General features: G+C 50.3%; 1 protein-coding gene across 3 annotated transcripts in view; it reads left to right on the top strand.

Annotated features, from left to right (window-relative positions):
• AIFM2 (apoptosis inducing factor mitochondria associated 2) overlaps positions 1–16,933 on the top strand; it is a 37,234-nt gene that overhangs the window by 1,752 nt on the left and 18,549 nt on the right. For all 3 annotated transcript variants that reach the window (XM_032256225.1, XM_032256223.1, XM_032256224.1), the window contains exons 2-7: positions 7,727–7,917; positions 8,302–8,417; positions 10,693–10,812; positions 11,320–11,412; positions 14,252–14,360; positions 15,388–15,540. In XM_032256225.1, coding sequence (XP_032112116.1) covers positions 7,740–7,917; positions 8,302–8,417; positions 10,693–10,812; positions 11,320–11,412; positions 14,252–14,360; positions 15,388–15,540 — 769 coding nt within the window. In that variant the 5' untranslated portion in view covers positions 7,727–7,739. The remainder of the gene's footprint in view (positions 1–7,726; positions 7,918–8,301; positions 8,418–10,692; positions 10,813–11,319; positions 11,413–14,251; positions 14,361–15,387; positions 15,541–16,933) is intronic.

Genomic DNA, 16,933 nt, shown 5'->3' with positions numbered 1-16,933 from the left:
AGGACTACCCAGCCCAGAAGTGATGGGCTGGGCAGGTGGATGGACTCCAGGGCCAGCCTGGCTTTTGTCTGGTGATTAAGTGAAGCCAGCATCCAGGTGCAGGTGGTGGGCAGACCATGGGGACCACTGAGTAACAGATGAGATGAGATGGACAAGTTGCTTGGCCTAGGTTTTCTGTGCAGGAGTGAATATGACAACCAAATGAGCCTGTCTGCTCCAGAGCTGCCCTCTCCTAGGAATGAAAGGAGGCTGCCTCCCTTCAGGCTTTGAGTCCCTTTTCAGAAATTGGTCTTTTGGAGGTTATATTCTTCAAGTAGTCCCTGAGGAGCTGGCCGGGGAGTATCCTAGGGAGGGAGGCCTCCCAACCTTCTCCATCCTGCTCTGTCTCCCAGGTGGAGGGAACGTCCATGGCTCTGTGAGTCGTGTCTTAGTGGCCTTCTCATCTGGGACGGCCACTCTGGGAACGTGGCTCCCCAGAGGCTGATGTTGAAACCTACCCTCTGCGTGAACCATGATGACTCAAAAAGCATCGTGTTTTATTTGTAATCTCTGTGAAGCAATACTGGAGCAATTGTGGGATGACATTCTTGCTTTGATCAGAGCCCACGTGGTTCCCGCTGTGTGTCTTCTGAGGCACGACCTCTCAACAGCTTTGGCATACATGTGACTTCCTGGTTTTTCAGTAGAGTCCTATGGGCTGCTTATTGTGGAAGAAGAATACCCGGGATCAGGGTGGATGCTCCTGGCAGAGAAAACAGGATTGACTGAGCAAATTTTTGTGTAAATCAGATTTTGTGTGTGTGTGTGCACGCGTGTGTGTTGTGGGAGCGAGCAAAGGTAAAGTTACTGAGGAGTTGCTGGACAATCAGCAGCTTAGTTTGTTCTGTTCACTTAGGCATTCTTTTAGGCTAACATTCCTGAACCTAGACAGACATATTTAAGATTCTCTGTGATTCCCACTGGGGGTTTGGCATTTAGTTCAAAATCAGAGGGTGGACTTGGCAGTTCCTCAAAAAGTTAAACTTTGAGTTACCATATGACCCAGCAATTCCAAACCTAGGTATATACTAAAGAGGGTTAAAGACCGGATCACACAAAAACCTGTCCATAGATGTTCATAGTGGCATTATTCATATAGTCAAAAGGTAGAAACAACCCAAGTTCTTAAGTACAGTCTATGAGACCAATAATGGACTGTTTTTCAGCCATAAAAAGAAATGAAGCACTGATACATGCTACAACTCAGATGAACCTGAAAACATTATGATCAGTGAAAAAAGCCACATAGTGTATAATGCCATTTACATGAATTGTCTTGAATAGATAAATCTGTAGAGACAGAAAGAACAGGGTTAGGGTTTCTGGGGTGCAGGGTTTATTTTGTGGGTAATGGAAGTGTTCTGGAATTAGATAGTTGTGATGGTTGCACAACCTGGTGAATACCCTAAAACCCACTGAACTTACATCTCTTTTTTTAAATTTTAGATTTAAAAAATTTTTTTCTCTTGAGACAGAGTCTTGCTCTGGCACCCAGGCTGAAGTGCAGTGGCACGATCATGGCTCATTGTAACCTCTACCTCCTAGGCTCAAGCGATCCTCCCACCTCAGCCTCCTGAGTAGCTGGGACCACAGGCATGAGCCACCATGCCTGGCTAATTTTTTGTATTTTTTGTAGAGATGGGTTTTACCATGTTGCCCAGGTTGGTCTTGAACTCTGGAGCTCAAGCAATCTGCTTGCCTCGGCCTCCCAAGATGTTGGGATTATAGGTCTGAGCCAGCCTGCATCTCATTTTTTTTTTTTTTTAAAGATGGGGTTTCTCCTAGGCTGAAGTGCAGTGGTGCAATCATAGCTCACTATGAACTTACATCTTAAGTGGTAAATTGTATATGTGAATTCTATTTTGATTAAAAAAATTAGATGGTGAGCTGACTTGTTTTAAAAGACTTATTAATTCTGCAAAAATGATATATCTTGTTTGAAACAATTCAAACAATACAAAGCTTAAGGAAGAAAATAAAAACATCATCTATGATCGCTATTAGCATTCTGGTTCAGAGAACAGGTTTGATGTGTTGAGAATTGAACTTCGGCAAGTTGTTGAAGTTTTTTCCAAAATAAGCAGAAAAAACTCATGTTAAATGAGAAGATATGGATAAAAGTACAACAAATGCTAACTGCTGTAATCGTTGCATGTATATGTGTATACACACTGAGGTGCATGTGTCTTATTGCCCATAAATGGGATTAGATTTTACATGCGGTTCTGTGGCCTGAGTTTTTGGGACCAGGCAAACTAATCTCCAGTATAAAATATATATAATAAATGGCTGCTGTGTATTCACTGCTACTGTGCACCAGGTACCATGCTGAAAACCCTTTACGTAAATGATCTCATTGACTCTTTTCCACAACTCAAAATCACAGTGCGTCACACCTGTAATTCAGGTGCTTTGGGAGGCTAAGGCAGGAGGATCCTTTGAGGGGCTAGGAGTTCAAGATCAGCCTGGGCAACATAGTGGGACCCTCATTTCTACAAAAAATTAAAAAAAAAATTAGCCAGGCTGGGAGTTCAAGGTTATAATGAGTTATGATCGTGCCACTGCACTCTGGCGTGGGCGATAGAGTAAGACCCTGTCCCTAAGAAAATTAAAAATCAGTAAATAAATATTGCCTGACTTTTTCTTGTCTCTTCCTTTTTTCTCTCTTTTTCTTTCTTTCTCTCTCTCTCTCTTTCTTTGTCTCTCTCTCTCTCTCTCACTTTCTTTCTTTCTCTTTCTCTTTCCTGTTTCTCTCCCTCTTTCTTTCTTTCTTCTTTCCTTTTTGACAGGGTCTCACACTGTTGCCCAGGCTGGAGTGCCATGGTGCGATCATAGCTCACTGCAGCCTCAAACTCCTGGGTTCAAACAGTCCTCTTGCCTTGGGCTCCCAAAGTGCTAGGATTATAGGCAGGAGCCACCACACCCAGCCCTTGACTGACTTTTTCACAGACAGTCTTTTTGTATAAAAACAACATTCACAGGCTAGGCACAGTGGCTCACAACTGTAATCCCAGCACTTTGGGAGGCCAAAGCAGGCCGATCACTTGAGGTCAGGAGTTCGAGAGCAGCCTGACCAACGTGGTGACAGCATCCTGTCTCTACTAAAAATACAAAAAAAAATTAGCTGGGCCTGGTGGCACATGCCTGTAGTTTCAGCTGCTTGGGAGGCTGAGGCAGGAGAATGGCTTGAACTCAGGAGGCAGACATTGCAGTGAGGCGAGATTGAGCCACTGCACTCCAGCCTGGGCGACAGAGACTCCATCTCAAAAAACAAAACAAACCAGAACATCACTCACCCTTTAAAACCGACTGGCTCCATAGTATTGCATTGCAGGGGTTTATAACAGTTTATCCTGTAGTCTCTCATTGGTGCATTGATTGATGGAGCGTCACACAGATGGAGGTTTGCACAGCACCACTGCCATGTTGGAACCTGTAACTGGACATCCACTAATTCTATACGTGCATTTCCATCACCCACAGTGTGTGTGGCTGGAAATGCAGCTCCACCTTAAGCCCTTGGTTTAGGTATCTGCCCAAGTAGGTCACGGCCAAGCAGAGGGGAGTTCACTGTCCTCAGGGGCCAGGCAAGAACCGACACTGGCAGAGCCAAGGAGAGCTGGCATGTCCAACAGTATTGGGCAAGTAGCTGCCAAAGAGGAAGGGTGAAGTGTGCTGGAGAGTCACTGGCCTCCCTATTCCACAAGTAAGGGTGGCAGAGGTCAGTAGAGGAGAGAGAAGAGAGCAGATTGCAGGAGAGGCCTCAGGCAGCATGAAGAGGAAAAGTGCCTTCCCTCCCTGACCCTGCCCTGGCCTGGGTGTGCCCTTAGGCCCCAGGCCCTTTGCAGGGAACACCAGATAAGCAATTCACCTTCATTGAGTGAGGCAAGAAGCAGGTTGATTATCCTAGGGACCTGGGGGCTCAAGGGCTTGGCTCCTTTGGCCAACTCATTGGCCCTGAGGTCCACTCTGAGATCACTAGACTTTCTTACCCAGGAAGAGTAAGAGACCCCACGAAGGGCCCCGGGGAGGCTTATATGTCCATCTGGTTGTTAAAGCTGCCCTGGCATGGCAGGCTGTCTATCTGTGCCGGCCCCGTCACCTGCCCTCCAAGCCTCTCCACCTTCTGCCACAGGTGCCCTGAACTCCACCTGCCCCCTCCCTTCCTGCCACTGGGCCTCTGGCCCAAGTTGTTACCTCTGCTAGGAAGGCCCCTGATCTCAGCTCTTTTTCAGGGCTCTTGGCTGTTCTCTTTGAGTGTCGCTGGGTGGTCCAGTGTTACCTGACACACAGGGGACTCCCCTATCCCTATCCCCAACAAGCTGTGTAGCCTCTCTCGGGGGCCATGCCCAGCTAGCTTAGAAGTGGGGCTTTCTGAGTATTTTCTTGACCTCATCCATGGCTGAAAGCCCCAAGGGCAGGACCCGGCACAGAGGGGTCCACGCTGCCGGGCCTGGTGAAACATGCCACCCACGGGCCTGCCTCATCACTGCCTACATTCTCAGGCCCTGCTCAGCACCTGGTGTTCACTGCTACCTCTGGCTGGGCCCGTGGGCCCTCCTGGGTCCTGGTCCCCAGGAGACATTCATTCCCTTCTGTCCCAGTTGGCAGATTCAGTGTAAGGTAGGCTCAGGGGATTGGCTCTGGGCAACCCTTCCGAGGGCTTAGAGGAACCAAAGCAACCCTGCCTGCTGAAGGGTTTGTCCTGGGCCCTGTCACGGCCAGGGCTCAGTTTTCTCATCTGTAAAATGGGTGGAATGTCCAAGCCTCAATGCTTTGGGGACAATTTGACCCATGAGAAATGACTTCAAATCCCCTCCAGTCTGTTGTGTCACTACCCTCCCTCTGCTATACCTTCCTCCCCCAGGGGAGACGTTAGGCAGTGGGCATTTGAACACCAATGGGAATAGTACCCAGAGTTCTAACCAAAAGCTGCCCCCATAAATGTGGGATGATTTGGGGACTGTTTTGGGGAACCACCACCATGTCTTGGAAACCAGTGTATACGAGGACATCTCAGGATATTGTAGCTGGTTGGGCCTTATAGTACCCTCCCATTATAGGGGGAAAATTGCATCCCAGAGAGGGAAGGAGTTGTGCCCCAGACCTGCACAGATGATCAGAGCAGTGCAGTGGCTTTCCAGTGGCCTGAGGGTTCCAGATGAGCTGGAACACGCTTCCTTATGAGGCTGTTCAGTGGCTTGATGTCTATCCTTCAAGGTTGACCTCAGAGTACTTGAGTATTTCCTCCTTCGTTGACACCCCCTCCCATCCCCCTTCCTGAAACCCACAGCAGCTGTTGAGCCTGTCTGCCTGCTGTTTAGTGTGAGTTTTGTTTCTTTTCTCAGCATCTGCCCGTAGCAGCCTGGCTTATTTATGCCTCTCTTTAGGGTGCAGCACAGACCAGGAGGAGGGTTGATTGACTGTCACCTCTCCGAGTCTCAGCTGCAGTCAAGAGTACCCCTCAATGGGCTGGGTGGCTCCTCTGACACCAGCAGCCCTCTGCCTGCCTGAGGCCCACACTGCAAGCATCCTTCTTTGGGGTTCTGCTGGGCTGGAGACAAGACTCCTGATACAGCCTCAGAAGGGCAGACTCCAGGATGCACCAGGTGACCCTGTTTGCCAGCCTTCCAGGCTGGCTTGGAGAGCCCAGGCAACTGCTGCTGTAGGGGTCAAGGCTGTTGCGTCGGATAAAAGGCATACAAATTTATTCAATGTGTAAACACAGGAGCCTTCAGAAGGAAGACCCAGCCCCCTAAAGAGGTATAGAAGCTTATATACCATCTTCAGGTTACATAAAGAATTGGGGGCTGGGTATGGTGGCTCATGCCTATAATCCTAGCACTTTAGGAAGTTGAGGTGGGAGGATCACTTGAGCCCAGGAGTTTGAGACCAGACTCGGCAACATGGGGAGACCAGCTGCTGCAGGGTGGCGAGGTGAGTGAGGGCCAGCCTGGCTGCCAGCTGGCTCGAGGGCTCTCTGCAGGGCCTGGGCAAGATCCTCCAGGTCGAGAGAGAGCTAGGCTGGTACAGTGGCTCACACCTGTAATCCTAGCACTTTGGGAGGCCAAGGTGGGCAGATCACCTGAGATCAGGAGTTTGAGACCCCATCTCTACCAATAGTTATTATTTTTATTATTTTATTTTTTTGAGATAGAGTCTGACTCTGTGGCCCAGGCTGGAGTGCAGTGGCACAGCCATGGCTCACTGCAGCCATGACCTCCCAGGCTCAAGTTCATCTTCTCACCTCAGCCTCCCAGTTAACTGTGACTACAGGTGCACATCACCATGCCTGGCTAATCGTTGTTGTTGTAGAGACAGTCTCTCTCTGTTACCCAGGCTGGTCTGGAACTCCTGGGCTCAAAAGATCCTCCTGCCTCAGCCTCCCAAAGTGCTGGGATTACAGGTGTGAACTGCTGCACCCAGCCCCATCTGTACAAGCAATTTAAAAATCAGCCAGGCATTGTAGCACATGCCAGTGGCCCCTGCTTCCTACTCCATTATCACAGCCTTAGTTCACACCACATTTGTCTTAGTCTGTTTCCTGCTGCTACAGCAGAATACCACAAACTAGGTCATTATAGTGAACAGAAATGTCTTGGCTCATGGTTCTGGAGGCTGAGAAGTCCAAGATCAAGGGCCCAGTGTCTGGTGAGGGCCTTCATGCTGAGTCATCCCATGGTGGAAGGCAAAAGGGAGAGTGAGAGAGCAAGACCTTGAACTTGCAGCCTCAGAGGCCCTTTTATAATTGACATTCATCCATGCATGAGGGTGGAGACCTCATGACCCGATCACCTCTGATTAGGCTGCACCTCTCAACACTGATGCTTTCTGGGAAACATACTCAAACCCTCGCCGCAGAATTTTGCAGGATTCTTGTCGTAACCTGCTGATTGGACTCCTTAGACCTGGAGCGCAAGTTGGTGACCTTTGAGCTGGGCCGAATCTGGTTGTAGTGTTTGCTTAGTGCAGTGCTTGAAGAGTGTTTTTTTGTTGTTCCTTTAGATGTGACATATGCTTGCCAGTTCCCGCCAAGTGTGCCCACTGTTTCTTGTTATTGTGCCTCTGCCCAGCTTCCCACATCACTGACATTGCCCACCTGGTTCTTTGACTTTGCAAGCTCTGTTCTTATAAGGGCAGGGACCATATCTGCCTGTCTGATTGCAGGATCCACAACACAGAGCATGTCAAAAAGGAGGAGTTTAGTTCATACATGTTCTTGAGTGGACATTACTCCACTCTTCAAAATCATACATGTTGTTGAGTGGACATTACTCCCCTCTTCAATGTCTTTTTTTCCCTCCTGTCCCACTGCAACCTCTTCCAAAAGTCTTTGATGAAATATATCAAGTAAAAAACAAATGTGCAGAACACTTTGTTTAATAGGTGCAAAAATGAATCATGATTATAGGTGCATAAACTATCTCTGGAAGGAGTCATCCAAACTTGGTAACAGTGGGTGCCTCTGGAGAAGGGAACTGGGTGTTTGGGGGATGGGCTGGATGTGGGACACCCCCTTGTTCCTTCTGAATTTAATTCAATTTTTATAAAATTGGAGTTTCATTAATCAAAGATTTACCTCATCTAAAAGGGTCAATTCATGGTATTTGAGGCCTCTCTCACTGTGGGCCCTCCAGTCCTCCCAGCCACCCTGACTCTGATGTGCTCACCTCTTCCTTCCCACCAGTGCCTGATTTGAGATGGGGTCCCAGGTCTCGGTGGAATCGGGAGCTCTGCACGTCGTGATTGTGGGTGGGGGCTTCGGCGGGATCGCAGCGGCCAGCCAGCTGCAGGCGCTGCACATCCCCTTCACGCTGGTGGACATGAAGGACTCCTTCCACCACAATGTGGCTGCCCTCCGAGCCTCAGTGGAGAGAGGTAACGTGCTCCGGCTGGGCTGTCTCTGTGAAGGTGGTCTCGTCTCCGCTCTGGGGCATGATTTTAGGGCCGGGGGTGGTTTTCTCCACTTGGGGCAAAGTGCCTACATTCCACTATTAGACAAGTTCTGGAGAATCTCAAGGTCTTTGGTCTTAAGTAGCCACCATAATGAGACCTGAGAAGTAGAAGCTTGACCTATTTGGAGGGTCTGAGGCCCAGATTGGTGCTTTAGGAGGCAGGGGTACCCCAGGCATACCTGCTGGCCCAACTCTTTGGCCAAGGGCACCCCTGTTGGTATGTAGCTCATGAAAGGTTCTGAGTCACTCTGGCTTCCTGTGGGCAGCCTAGCTCTGCCCCATGACCTCTTCTGTGTCCCTTCCCCAGGATTCGCCAAAAAGACATTCATTTCTTACTCGCTGACTTTTAAGGACAACTTCCGGCAGGGCCATGTGGTGGGGATAGACCTGAAGAACCAGACGGTGCTGCTGCAGGGTGGCGAGGTGAGTGAGGGTTGGCCTGGCTGCCAGCTGGCCCAAGGGCCCTCTGCAGGGCCTGGGCAGGATCCTCCAGGGTCAAGAGAGAGCTAGGCTGGTGCGGTGGCTCACACCTGTAATCCCAGCACTTTGGGAGGCCAAGGTGGGCAGATCACCTGAGATCAGGAGATTGAGACCAGCCTGGCCCACATGGCAAAACCCTGTCTCTATTGAAAATACAAAACTTAGCCAGGCACAGTGGTGGGCGCATGTAATCTCAGCTACTCAGGAGGCTGAGGCAGGAGAATTGCTTGAATTCAGGAGGCGGAGGTTGCAGTAAGCTGAAATCACACCACTTCACTCCAACCTGGGTGACAGAGTGAGACTCAATCTCAAAAAAAAAAAAAAAAAAAAAAAAAAAAAAAAGAGAGAGAGAGAGAATGCTGTCTGTGAGCCCTAAGCCCTGGCTGTGCTGGGCAGATAGCGGGTTCCTCATGAACAAAGGCTTGACCACAGCAACCACAAGAATGTGGTGACAGATATTTCTTGTGTAATTCCTTCATGCCAGGCGCTATTTGGAGCCTTTACATAAATCTCATGAGTGTTGACTGTGCCTCTATGGGGAAGGTGGTATAACTTCATTTTACAGAGAGGCTAACGGGTTAACTGGCTTGCTTAAGATCCCATAGCTGGTAACAGACTGAACCAGGATTTGAACCCACGTAATTTTAGCCCAGTGTCCATGCTCTAAACACCAGTGTCCCAGGTGAGTCCCAGGCCTGGCCAGCCCTCAGCTCTGTCTAGAACAAAAAGTTAGGCACACATGTGGTCTCACATGGATCGGGGCGTCACGGGGCAGAGGTTTCCCTTCACTCATCTGTGTGTTCCCCCACCTGGCACGTGCAATGTGGAGCCTGGCGCACACCTGCCATGACTTGCGCTCCATCAACAAGCTGCCACCAGCTCAGGATGAGTGTCGCGTCCAGCCCAGGCCCACTTGGTGTTTAAGGCTAAGGGCGCATTGACAAAAGGAGACACAATTCCTTTCCTCAATGAGTATGTGATTTAGTGTGGCCCAGTCCTTGAATTAATGGGGCCAAATGGTTCCCATGGTTGGAAAGATTACTGAGTGTCTCCTGGTCCTGCAGTTTCTGGTCATGTGTTTTGGAGCCCTGGAAGTTTCCATGAGGGAATCTCGGGGGTCCAGGGGGAAATGGGGCCTGAGTAAAGTCCAGGCCCTCCAGCCCCTCCAGCCCCTCCCATTGGAGCAGCTCTGTTTTGTCAACTTTATATATTTACGCTCCAAACAAGATTTCATTTTCTTTAAAATATTTTTTATTATTTATTAAAAAAAATTTTTTTTTGAGATAGAGTCTCTCTCCGTCTCCCAGGCTGGAGTGCAATGGCGCGATCTTGACTCACTGCAACTTCCGCCTCCCGGGTTCAAGCGATTCTCCTGCTTCAGCCTCCCGAGTAGCTGGGGCTATAATAACCCGCCACCAAGCCTAGCTAATTTTTTTAGTTTTTAGTAGAGACGGGGTTTGACCATGTTGGGAGGGCGGGTCTCGAACTCCTGACCTCAGATGATCCGCTCGCCTTGGCCTCCCAAAGTGCTGGGATTGCAGGTGTAAGCCACCACACCTGGCCTAACAATTTTTTTACTTTTAATTTTTAAGATGGGGTCTTGCTAATGTTGCTCAGGCCGGAAGTCAGTGGCTGCTCACAGGTGTGATCCTGCTACTGATCGGTCTTTCTTTCCCTTTCTTCTCTTTCTGGCGGAGGCAGGAGGAGGGCTCTTTTAAAACACCTGGGAGGTTCTGAGCTAACTCCAGTGGGCCACCGGAGCCACCCAGCATGGCAGTGGGAGGGGCAGCCCGAAGGCAGGAGGCAGGGCCACAGGATCAGACACTGCCTGCTGGAGTTAGCTCAGAACCTCCCAGGTGTTTTAAAAGAGCCCTCCTCCTGCCTCTGCCAGAAAGAAAGGGAAAGAAAGACCGATCAGTAGCAGGATCACACCTGTGAGCAGCCACTGCCTTCCGACCTGAGCAACATGAGCAAGGTTCTCCAGGCGGGAGGTAAACTCTGCTTCCTGAGGTCTTTCCCCAGGTGCTCGTGCCATCCCTTGAGCTAACAAGTGTGGTGGTTTTGCCCCCTCCCACGGGGGCTGCCTCGGGTTCCTAGAGGGGCCTTTTCACCTGGTTTGCCCGGCTGGCAGGCCAGGGGCAGGACGCAGAGGCCTAGGCCTGCCCTGCCCTACCCTCATCTTTTTTTGTGGTTGTGGTTTGTTTTTGGTCTCTCCCAGGCCCTGCCCTTCTCGCATCTTATCCTGGCCACGGGCAGCACTGGGCCCTTCCCGGGGAAGTTTAACGAAGTTTCCAGCCAGCAGGCCGCTATCCAGGCCTATGAGGACATGGTAAGGCAGGTGAGCTGTGCGCTGAAGGCACGGGGCAGTGCCGACAGATGGGAGGACAGCCGTGGGGATGCCTAGGCCCACAGCCGGGAGGCCACGAGGGTGTTCAGAGCTGCTGGCTATAGCCATAGAGATGGAGAGTCACTAGGAAGAGACTGGCCTGGGAAGAGACCTTGAACTTGCTGCTGGAGCCACGATGTGAGCACCCCAGACCTGCTTATGCTGCCCTTGGTATGTTTCTGATTTGCCTCTCCCGGGGCTTTTCAAGGGTCCCCTCCACTCCGGTTTGCACGAGGCTCTGTGTTTTGTAGAGTGGGCTTAGATCCACGATCTCAGTCAGTTTCCACAGCAATCCTGTAAGGTAGGTAGGAGGAAGCGCATTTGAACCCAAAATGTGGAAAAAGGGTTCTCTGCCCTCCTTTGGCTCAGGGAGCCACACCACAGGCGGAACCAGCAGACAGTGATAGATGCGCAGGTGTGTCTCATGCGGCCCTCTGTTTCACGTGTCCTCTTCTCCAGGTCCAGCGCTCACGGTTCATCGTGGTGGTGGGAGGAGGCTCGGCTGGAGTGGAGATGGCAGCAGAGATTAAAACAGAATATCCTGAGAAAGAGGTGGGGGAGGCTGCCTTGCCTTGGAACTCTGCATTATCTTAGGAACATCAGGAATTTGCTTAGGGTAGGGAAGGCTGGAGCTCTACTCACCTAAACTGGGAGTATGTATCTCTGCCTTGTGTCAAGGTGCGATTCTACAGGGGATTTTTTCTTCAGAGCCGGGATACTGCAGCACCTGACCTTACGGAGCTGCTCAAGATGTGTCCTCTCTCAAGGAGAGCTCCTGCCCTCTGCTCAACCCGGAGGATCAAGCCCAGGGGTGATACCTTGCAAAAGCCTAATTTCTGTGTCGCCTTAAGAATTCAGGCCTTTGTGATATAAATGTATATTTGATTGCCCCTTCTTGCTGACAGCCAGCTTGGACAAAGACACCTTCAGCTATTGCTTTGGTCTCTGCCTGATATGGTAGCTCCTGCTCTGAGCAGCCCCATGATGGTGGAGAGCCTGCTGCGCAGCCCACTCTCTGCCGACGCTGGGGAATGGCTGAACAGACTGCCTTCTGCCCATGGGTGGGAACGGGGAGTGGGCATTAGCCTGCCCTGTTGCTTTCTCCTGCTCAAAGGACAGAAATCCTACCTGGCAACCTAGGGGGAAAGAGGGAATCCTGGCAGCCTGTCCCGGCTTGGCAAGGGCTGAGCATCCTTGCAGGTCCTCTAGGCGAGAGCTCGCTCGTAGTTGAAGCCAGATCAGCTTCTGAGAGCCACATGGGGCCTGTGAATGGTTCTTTTTTCCTCAGGGAAAGGCAGGTCGGTTTTGAAAAGAAAAATCAATATAGGATAATTTAATTATATGGCTGTTCTCTGACAAATTGTTGGAAATTACAATGAGTGATTGATATAGTTACAATTCATTTGTTTTGATTTATGAGGGTTCTGTAGGGAAAAACCAAACTGTTTTTCTCCCTACTCACTCCACACTGGGATGAGATGTGTGGGTTTTTCCCTCTGCTGATTAATTCTCTGACACCAGCTGGGTGTCCTGCAGTTCAATTCAATTCTGACACTCCCTGGTGTCACTGCAGACCCCACAGGTCAAGGGCTCAGTCCCACGACCCTGCCCTGACTTCAGACACCAGTTGCAAGTCCATAGGTCTCCAGCTAACCCACGTTTCTGTCTTGGTACAAGATGGAAATTTTCACGACCCTCTCCTTGGGTTAAATAATTTGCTAGAGCAGCTGATGGAAGCCAGGAAGACAGTTTATTTACTGTTGCTGATTTGTTGCAAAGGATTTTTTTTTTTTTTTTTTTTTTTGGGAGATGGAGTCTCCTTCTGTTGCCCAGGCTGGAGTGCAGTGGCGCGATCTTGGCTCACTGCAATCTCTGCCTCCTGGGCTCAAGCAATTCACCTGCCTCAGCTTCCCTGAGTAGCTGGGACTACAGGCACACACCACTGTGTTCAGCTAAGTTTTTTTGTATTTTTAGTAGAGACAAGGTTTCACCATGTTGGCCAGGCTGGTCTGGAACTCCTGACTTCAGGTGATGCACCCACCTCCGCCTCCCAAAGTGCTGGGATTACAGGCGTGAGCCACCGTACCTGGCCACAAAGGATGTTTTAAAAGATAAAAATGAATATTCAGATGAAGAGGTGAATAGGGCATGGTCTAGAAGGGTCCTGAGCACAGTGGCTTCTGTCCCCATGGAGTTGGGGTGCAGCACTCTCCTGGCATGTGGACATGTTCACCAACCTGGAAGGTCTCTGAACCCCGAGCTTCAGGGATTTTTATGGAGGCTTCATCAGGTAGGCAAGTTTGATTATAAACTCAATCTCCAGCCCCTCTTGTCCCTGGGGCTGAAAGTTCCAGGCTTCTAAGCCTGGCTTGGTCTCTCTGGTGACGAGCAATCATCCAGGAGCCCATCCCGAGTAGCTTCATTAGAACAAAAGATGCTCCCATCACGCAGGAACATCCAAGAAGTTAGGAGCTCCGTGTCAGACCTGCCCATCACTCAGGACATTACCAAGATCTCAGGCGATCTGTGTCAAGAACCGGCATCGAGGACCAAATATTAGAACAAATGATTCCTAGTACCCCAATTTACAAGGGGTTTAAGAGCTCTGCATCAGGATCTGGGGGCAGAGACCAATATATACATTTCTTTTTATTTCAGAGGGGTCCAACCAGTCTGAAGTAGTAAACAAGTTCAAGTAACTCAGTAAAATATCCACATGTTTAGGATTAGTAGACAGTAAGGGCAGTAGCAGCCACCCTTTATTAAGGACTTAGTATGTGCTGAGTTACATGCTTTATACATATTTTTTGCTCATCATTACATAATTCCTATGAGTGGGGCTATTGTGCCCATGTTAGTGAGCCTTTGGGAGGTTTCCAAGTGAGTATCACAGATGGGATTTCAGCCCAGCAATTTGATATCAAATCCCAGGCTTTGAACATGACTGCAACATGAGGTTCCTGGGACGCCTTCCTATGTTGTCCCAGACAGCAAGTAGACATGCCTGGAAGCACTAATTTTAAACCAGCTTTAATGTTGACATCAGCCTGATTGACTGTTAGAATGTCCATGGGTTGCATAATTATAAATGCCCAAGGATGCTTGAAGATCATTTTCCAGGTGGCCCTAGCTGAGGTGTAGGTTGTGACACATTGGCATATTGGTAGTCCTCTGGCCTGGGCATGGCAGGAGGGTACTGAAAGAGTCCTAGCCTTGAACCTGTGGGCCCAGCTCACCACAAATTGGTTCCGACATTGGACAGATTACTTCTCTGGAGCCTCAGTTTCCTTATCTATAACCTTGAGGTAGGAGTGGAAGTGGACGTTCATGCAGTATTAGTGTTTGAGACTTGGGGGCTCCTTCTCAGGCCCTGTGGTCGTTTTGTCCCCAGGTCACTCTGATTCACTCCCAAGTGTCCCTGGCCGACAAGGAGCTCCTGCCCTCCGTCAGGCAGGAAGTGAAGGAGATCCTCCTCCGGAAGGGCGTGCAGCTGCTGCTGAGTATGTGCACCCTCACCTCTCTCCCTGCCCTGCCCCGCCTGGTGACTTGTGGCTTGGAGGCTTGGTCACTGCCTCCAGCAGGAGGGTGGCTACTGTCCACCCCAGGCTCTTTTTTCCACTGTGTCCTGGGGTAGAGCATGGAGCACTCAGAAATGGCCGTGAGCATCAAAGCCCACCTGAGCTTTGTCCAGCTGGAAGTTGTGCCCGTCCCCGGGAGGGCCTGGTACTTATAGGATTTCATTGTCCTTGTTATTGGTTTGGATGCAGTGCAGATGGTGGGATGCCTGTCTGCTGAATGATTTTCTTAAGTGCATCTGAAGAATTTGCCCCAAATATGAAGTCTCTGTGGCTGAGGGAATAGGCTTATTGGTTTATGTTTTGAGAGTGGTGAGGAGTGTTGCTTTCGTGCAGAGCAGGGGACGAGACCCACTCAGCACATGCTGGAGAGTGGGGTTCTCTTCCAGCGCTGTGGCCTCTGCACTCACTTCATTGCATGGGGCCCTAGCCTCCCCGAGGTGTGCAGGAGGGCGAGGCGTCTGCCCTGTGAAGGGTCCACATGGCTGCCTCAGCCTCCTTGGGGTACCTGGCTGTGGAGTGCTGCCGTCACTGTCACTTTAGGCAGTGAGTGCAGTGAGCTGGCCCCTCTTTCTCTGGTTTTCCCCTTTGTCATGGTGCACTTGGAGCGCTCATCCTGCCTAGTTAGGATGGCATGGTTGGCACTCAAGAGGCACGTCTGAGGTCTCCCATTGAATAGCATTTCCTAGAACTTCTTGAGAAATAGCCTTGCTTCCCTCCAGGGGCTGCTTGGAACCTTTCTCCAGCTGGACCCCTCGGGCCAGATGTCCAGTTCAGCTTTGTGAGGCATAGAGTGGACTGAGGGAGGGGCAGGGTGGGAAGAGGGGGTGGAGCCATTGCCCAGTTGGGCCCCAGAGGTCCAGGCCCTCCCCAGGGTCAGCCTTGGCTCGAGGCCCAGGCTTAATGGGGTGCCTGCCCCCACCAGCCTCCTGGTCATGGAACCCCTTTCTAGGTGAGCGGGTGAAAAATCTGGAGGAGCTGCCTCTCAATGAGTATCGAGAGTACATCAAAGTGCAGACGGACAAAGGCACGGAGGTGGCCACCAACCTGGTGATTCTCTGCACCGGCATCAAGATCAACAGCTCTGCCTACCGCAGTGCGTTTGGTGAGTAAGTGCCCAGCCGGGCCTGCCCCATGCCTCCTCGCTCTCCAGCACCTTGTGAATTCCCTGTAGTGCCTGCCCCTAGGAGTCCACACCTCGCTGCCTATCCCCTTTCTTCCCAGCAGCTCAGACTTTAAATTCAGTGAGGGTCTACTCTTGCTGAGCTCTCCTCAGGTGTGACAATGTCTTGGCTCCAGGTGGCCAAGGTGACTAGAATCTTCTGAAATTAGGGCTGTCCCCTAGTGGTAGGAGATGGGAATGGGCTCCAGAGACATGAGCAAGGTTGGTGTTCTGTTTCTTTCCCCCTCGCCTGGGTACAGCGGAAATTCAGGGTCAGGCCTTCCTCTCTTGGCAGGTGTGCCGCTGCCCCCAAATCCAGATCCAAACGTTTAGTCTCTTGAGCTTGGATTGATTGGGGAGTGGGGTTGATAACATGGCCTCATTTCTTAAAGCTCAGTATTTGTGTATTTAGCAGGCTGGAGGTGGCCAAGGTGGACTGATGTGTGTTTAAGCCTCTGTTTGTGAGTGGGAGACTCAGTGGCCAGGCCCAGTGGTTGCTTTGTGTCCTCAGGTCCCCATCATTTACTCCCAAATGCTCTTCCCTGACAAGGAGCTCCTGCCTTGTATCCAGCAGGAGGTAATGATCCAATCCCAGGAAAAGAAAGTCAGTCCAGGCCTGTGTAGTGATGGGATTGAGGGCTTATAATGGACAGAGATCCCAGAAATTAATACCTAATTGTCCTAATGTTGTGTTTTCAAATACAAGTTTTTAGGAAGTCCCTTTAAAAAAGCAGTTTGTCATTTATTAAACCTCTGCATTTATTTTTAATGCTTCAGTTTTATTTTTTATTTTTTGAGACAGACTCTGGCTCTGTCATCCAGGCTGGAGTGCAGTGGTGTGATCTTGGCTCACTGCAACCTCCACCTCCTGGGTTCAAGCAACTCTCGTGCCTCAGCTTCCTGAATATCTGGGATTACAGCTGTACGCCACCAAGCCCAGCTAATTTTTGTATTTTTAGTATAGATGGGGTTTCATCGAGTTGGCCAGTCTGGTCTCGAGCTCCTGGCCTCAAGTATTCCACCTGCCTTGGCCTCCCAAAGACCTGGGATTTTATGTGTGAGCCACCATACCTGGCTTGCATTCGTTTTTAAAATCTCATCTGCATTCAAAAGTAAATTAAAGACTCAGCAAATCATTGTAACTTGCACAGAGTTATGTACATTGCGTTGACCCATTTCCACCCTGGCATCAGCAACCTTGCCTCTGTGAGGAGGAGACTTCAGGTGGGAATAAATTAGCTGGGAGGGTGGCCTCTAGAGGAGGCACCTCCAGGGGGTGGTCATGCCTCAGGAGGGTGACCTGACCAGCACCTATTGACCAACGCCTAGAGCTCGC

Source organism: Sapajus apella, unplaced genomic scaffold, assembly GCF_009761245.1.
Source record: "Sapajus apella isolate SASKATOON/1434 unplaced genomic scaffold, GSC_monkey_1.0 scaffold94, whole genome shotgun sequence".
Lineage (NCBI taxonomy): Eukaryota > Metazoa > Chordata > Mammalia > Primates > Cebidae > Sapajus > Sapajus apella.
Note: the sequence above shows the minus strand (reverse complement) of the source record. Positions and strands in the feature narration are given on the sequence as shown.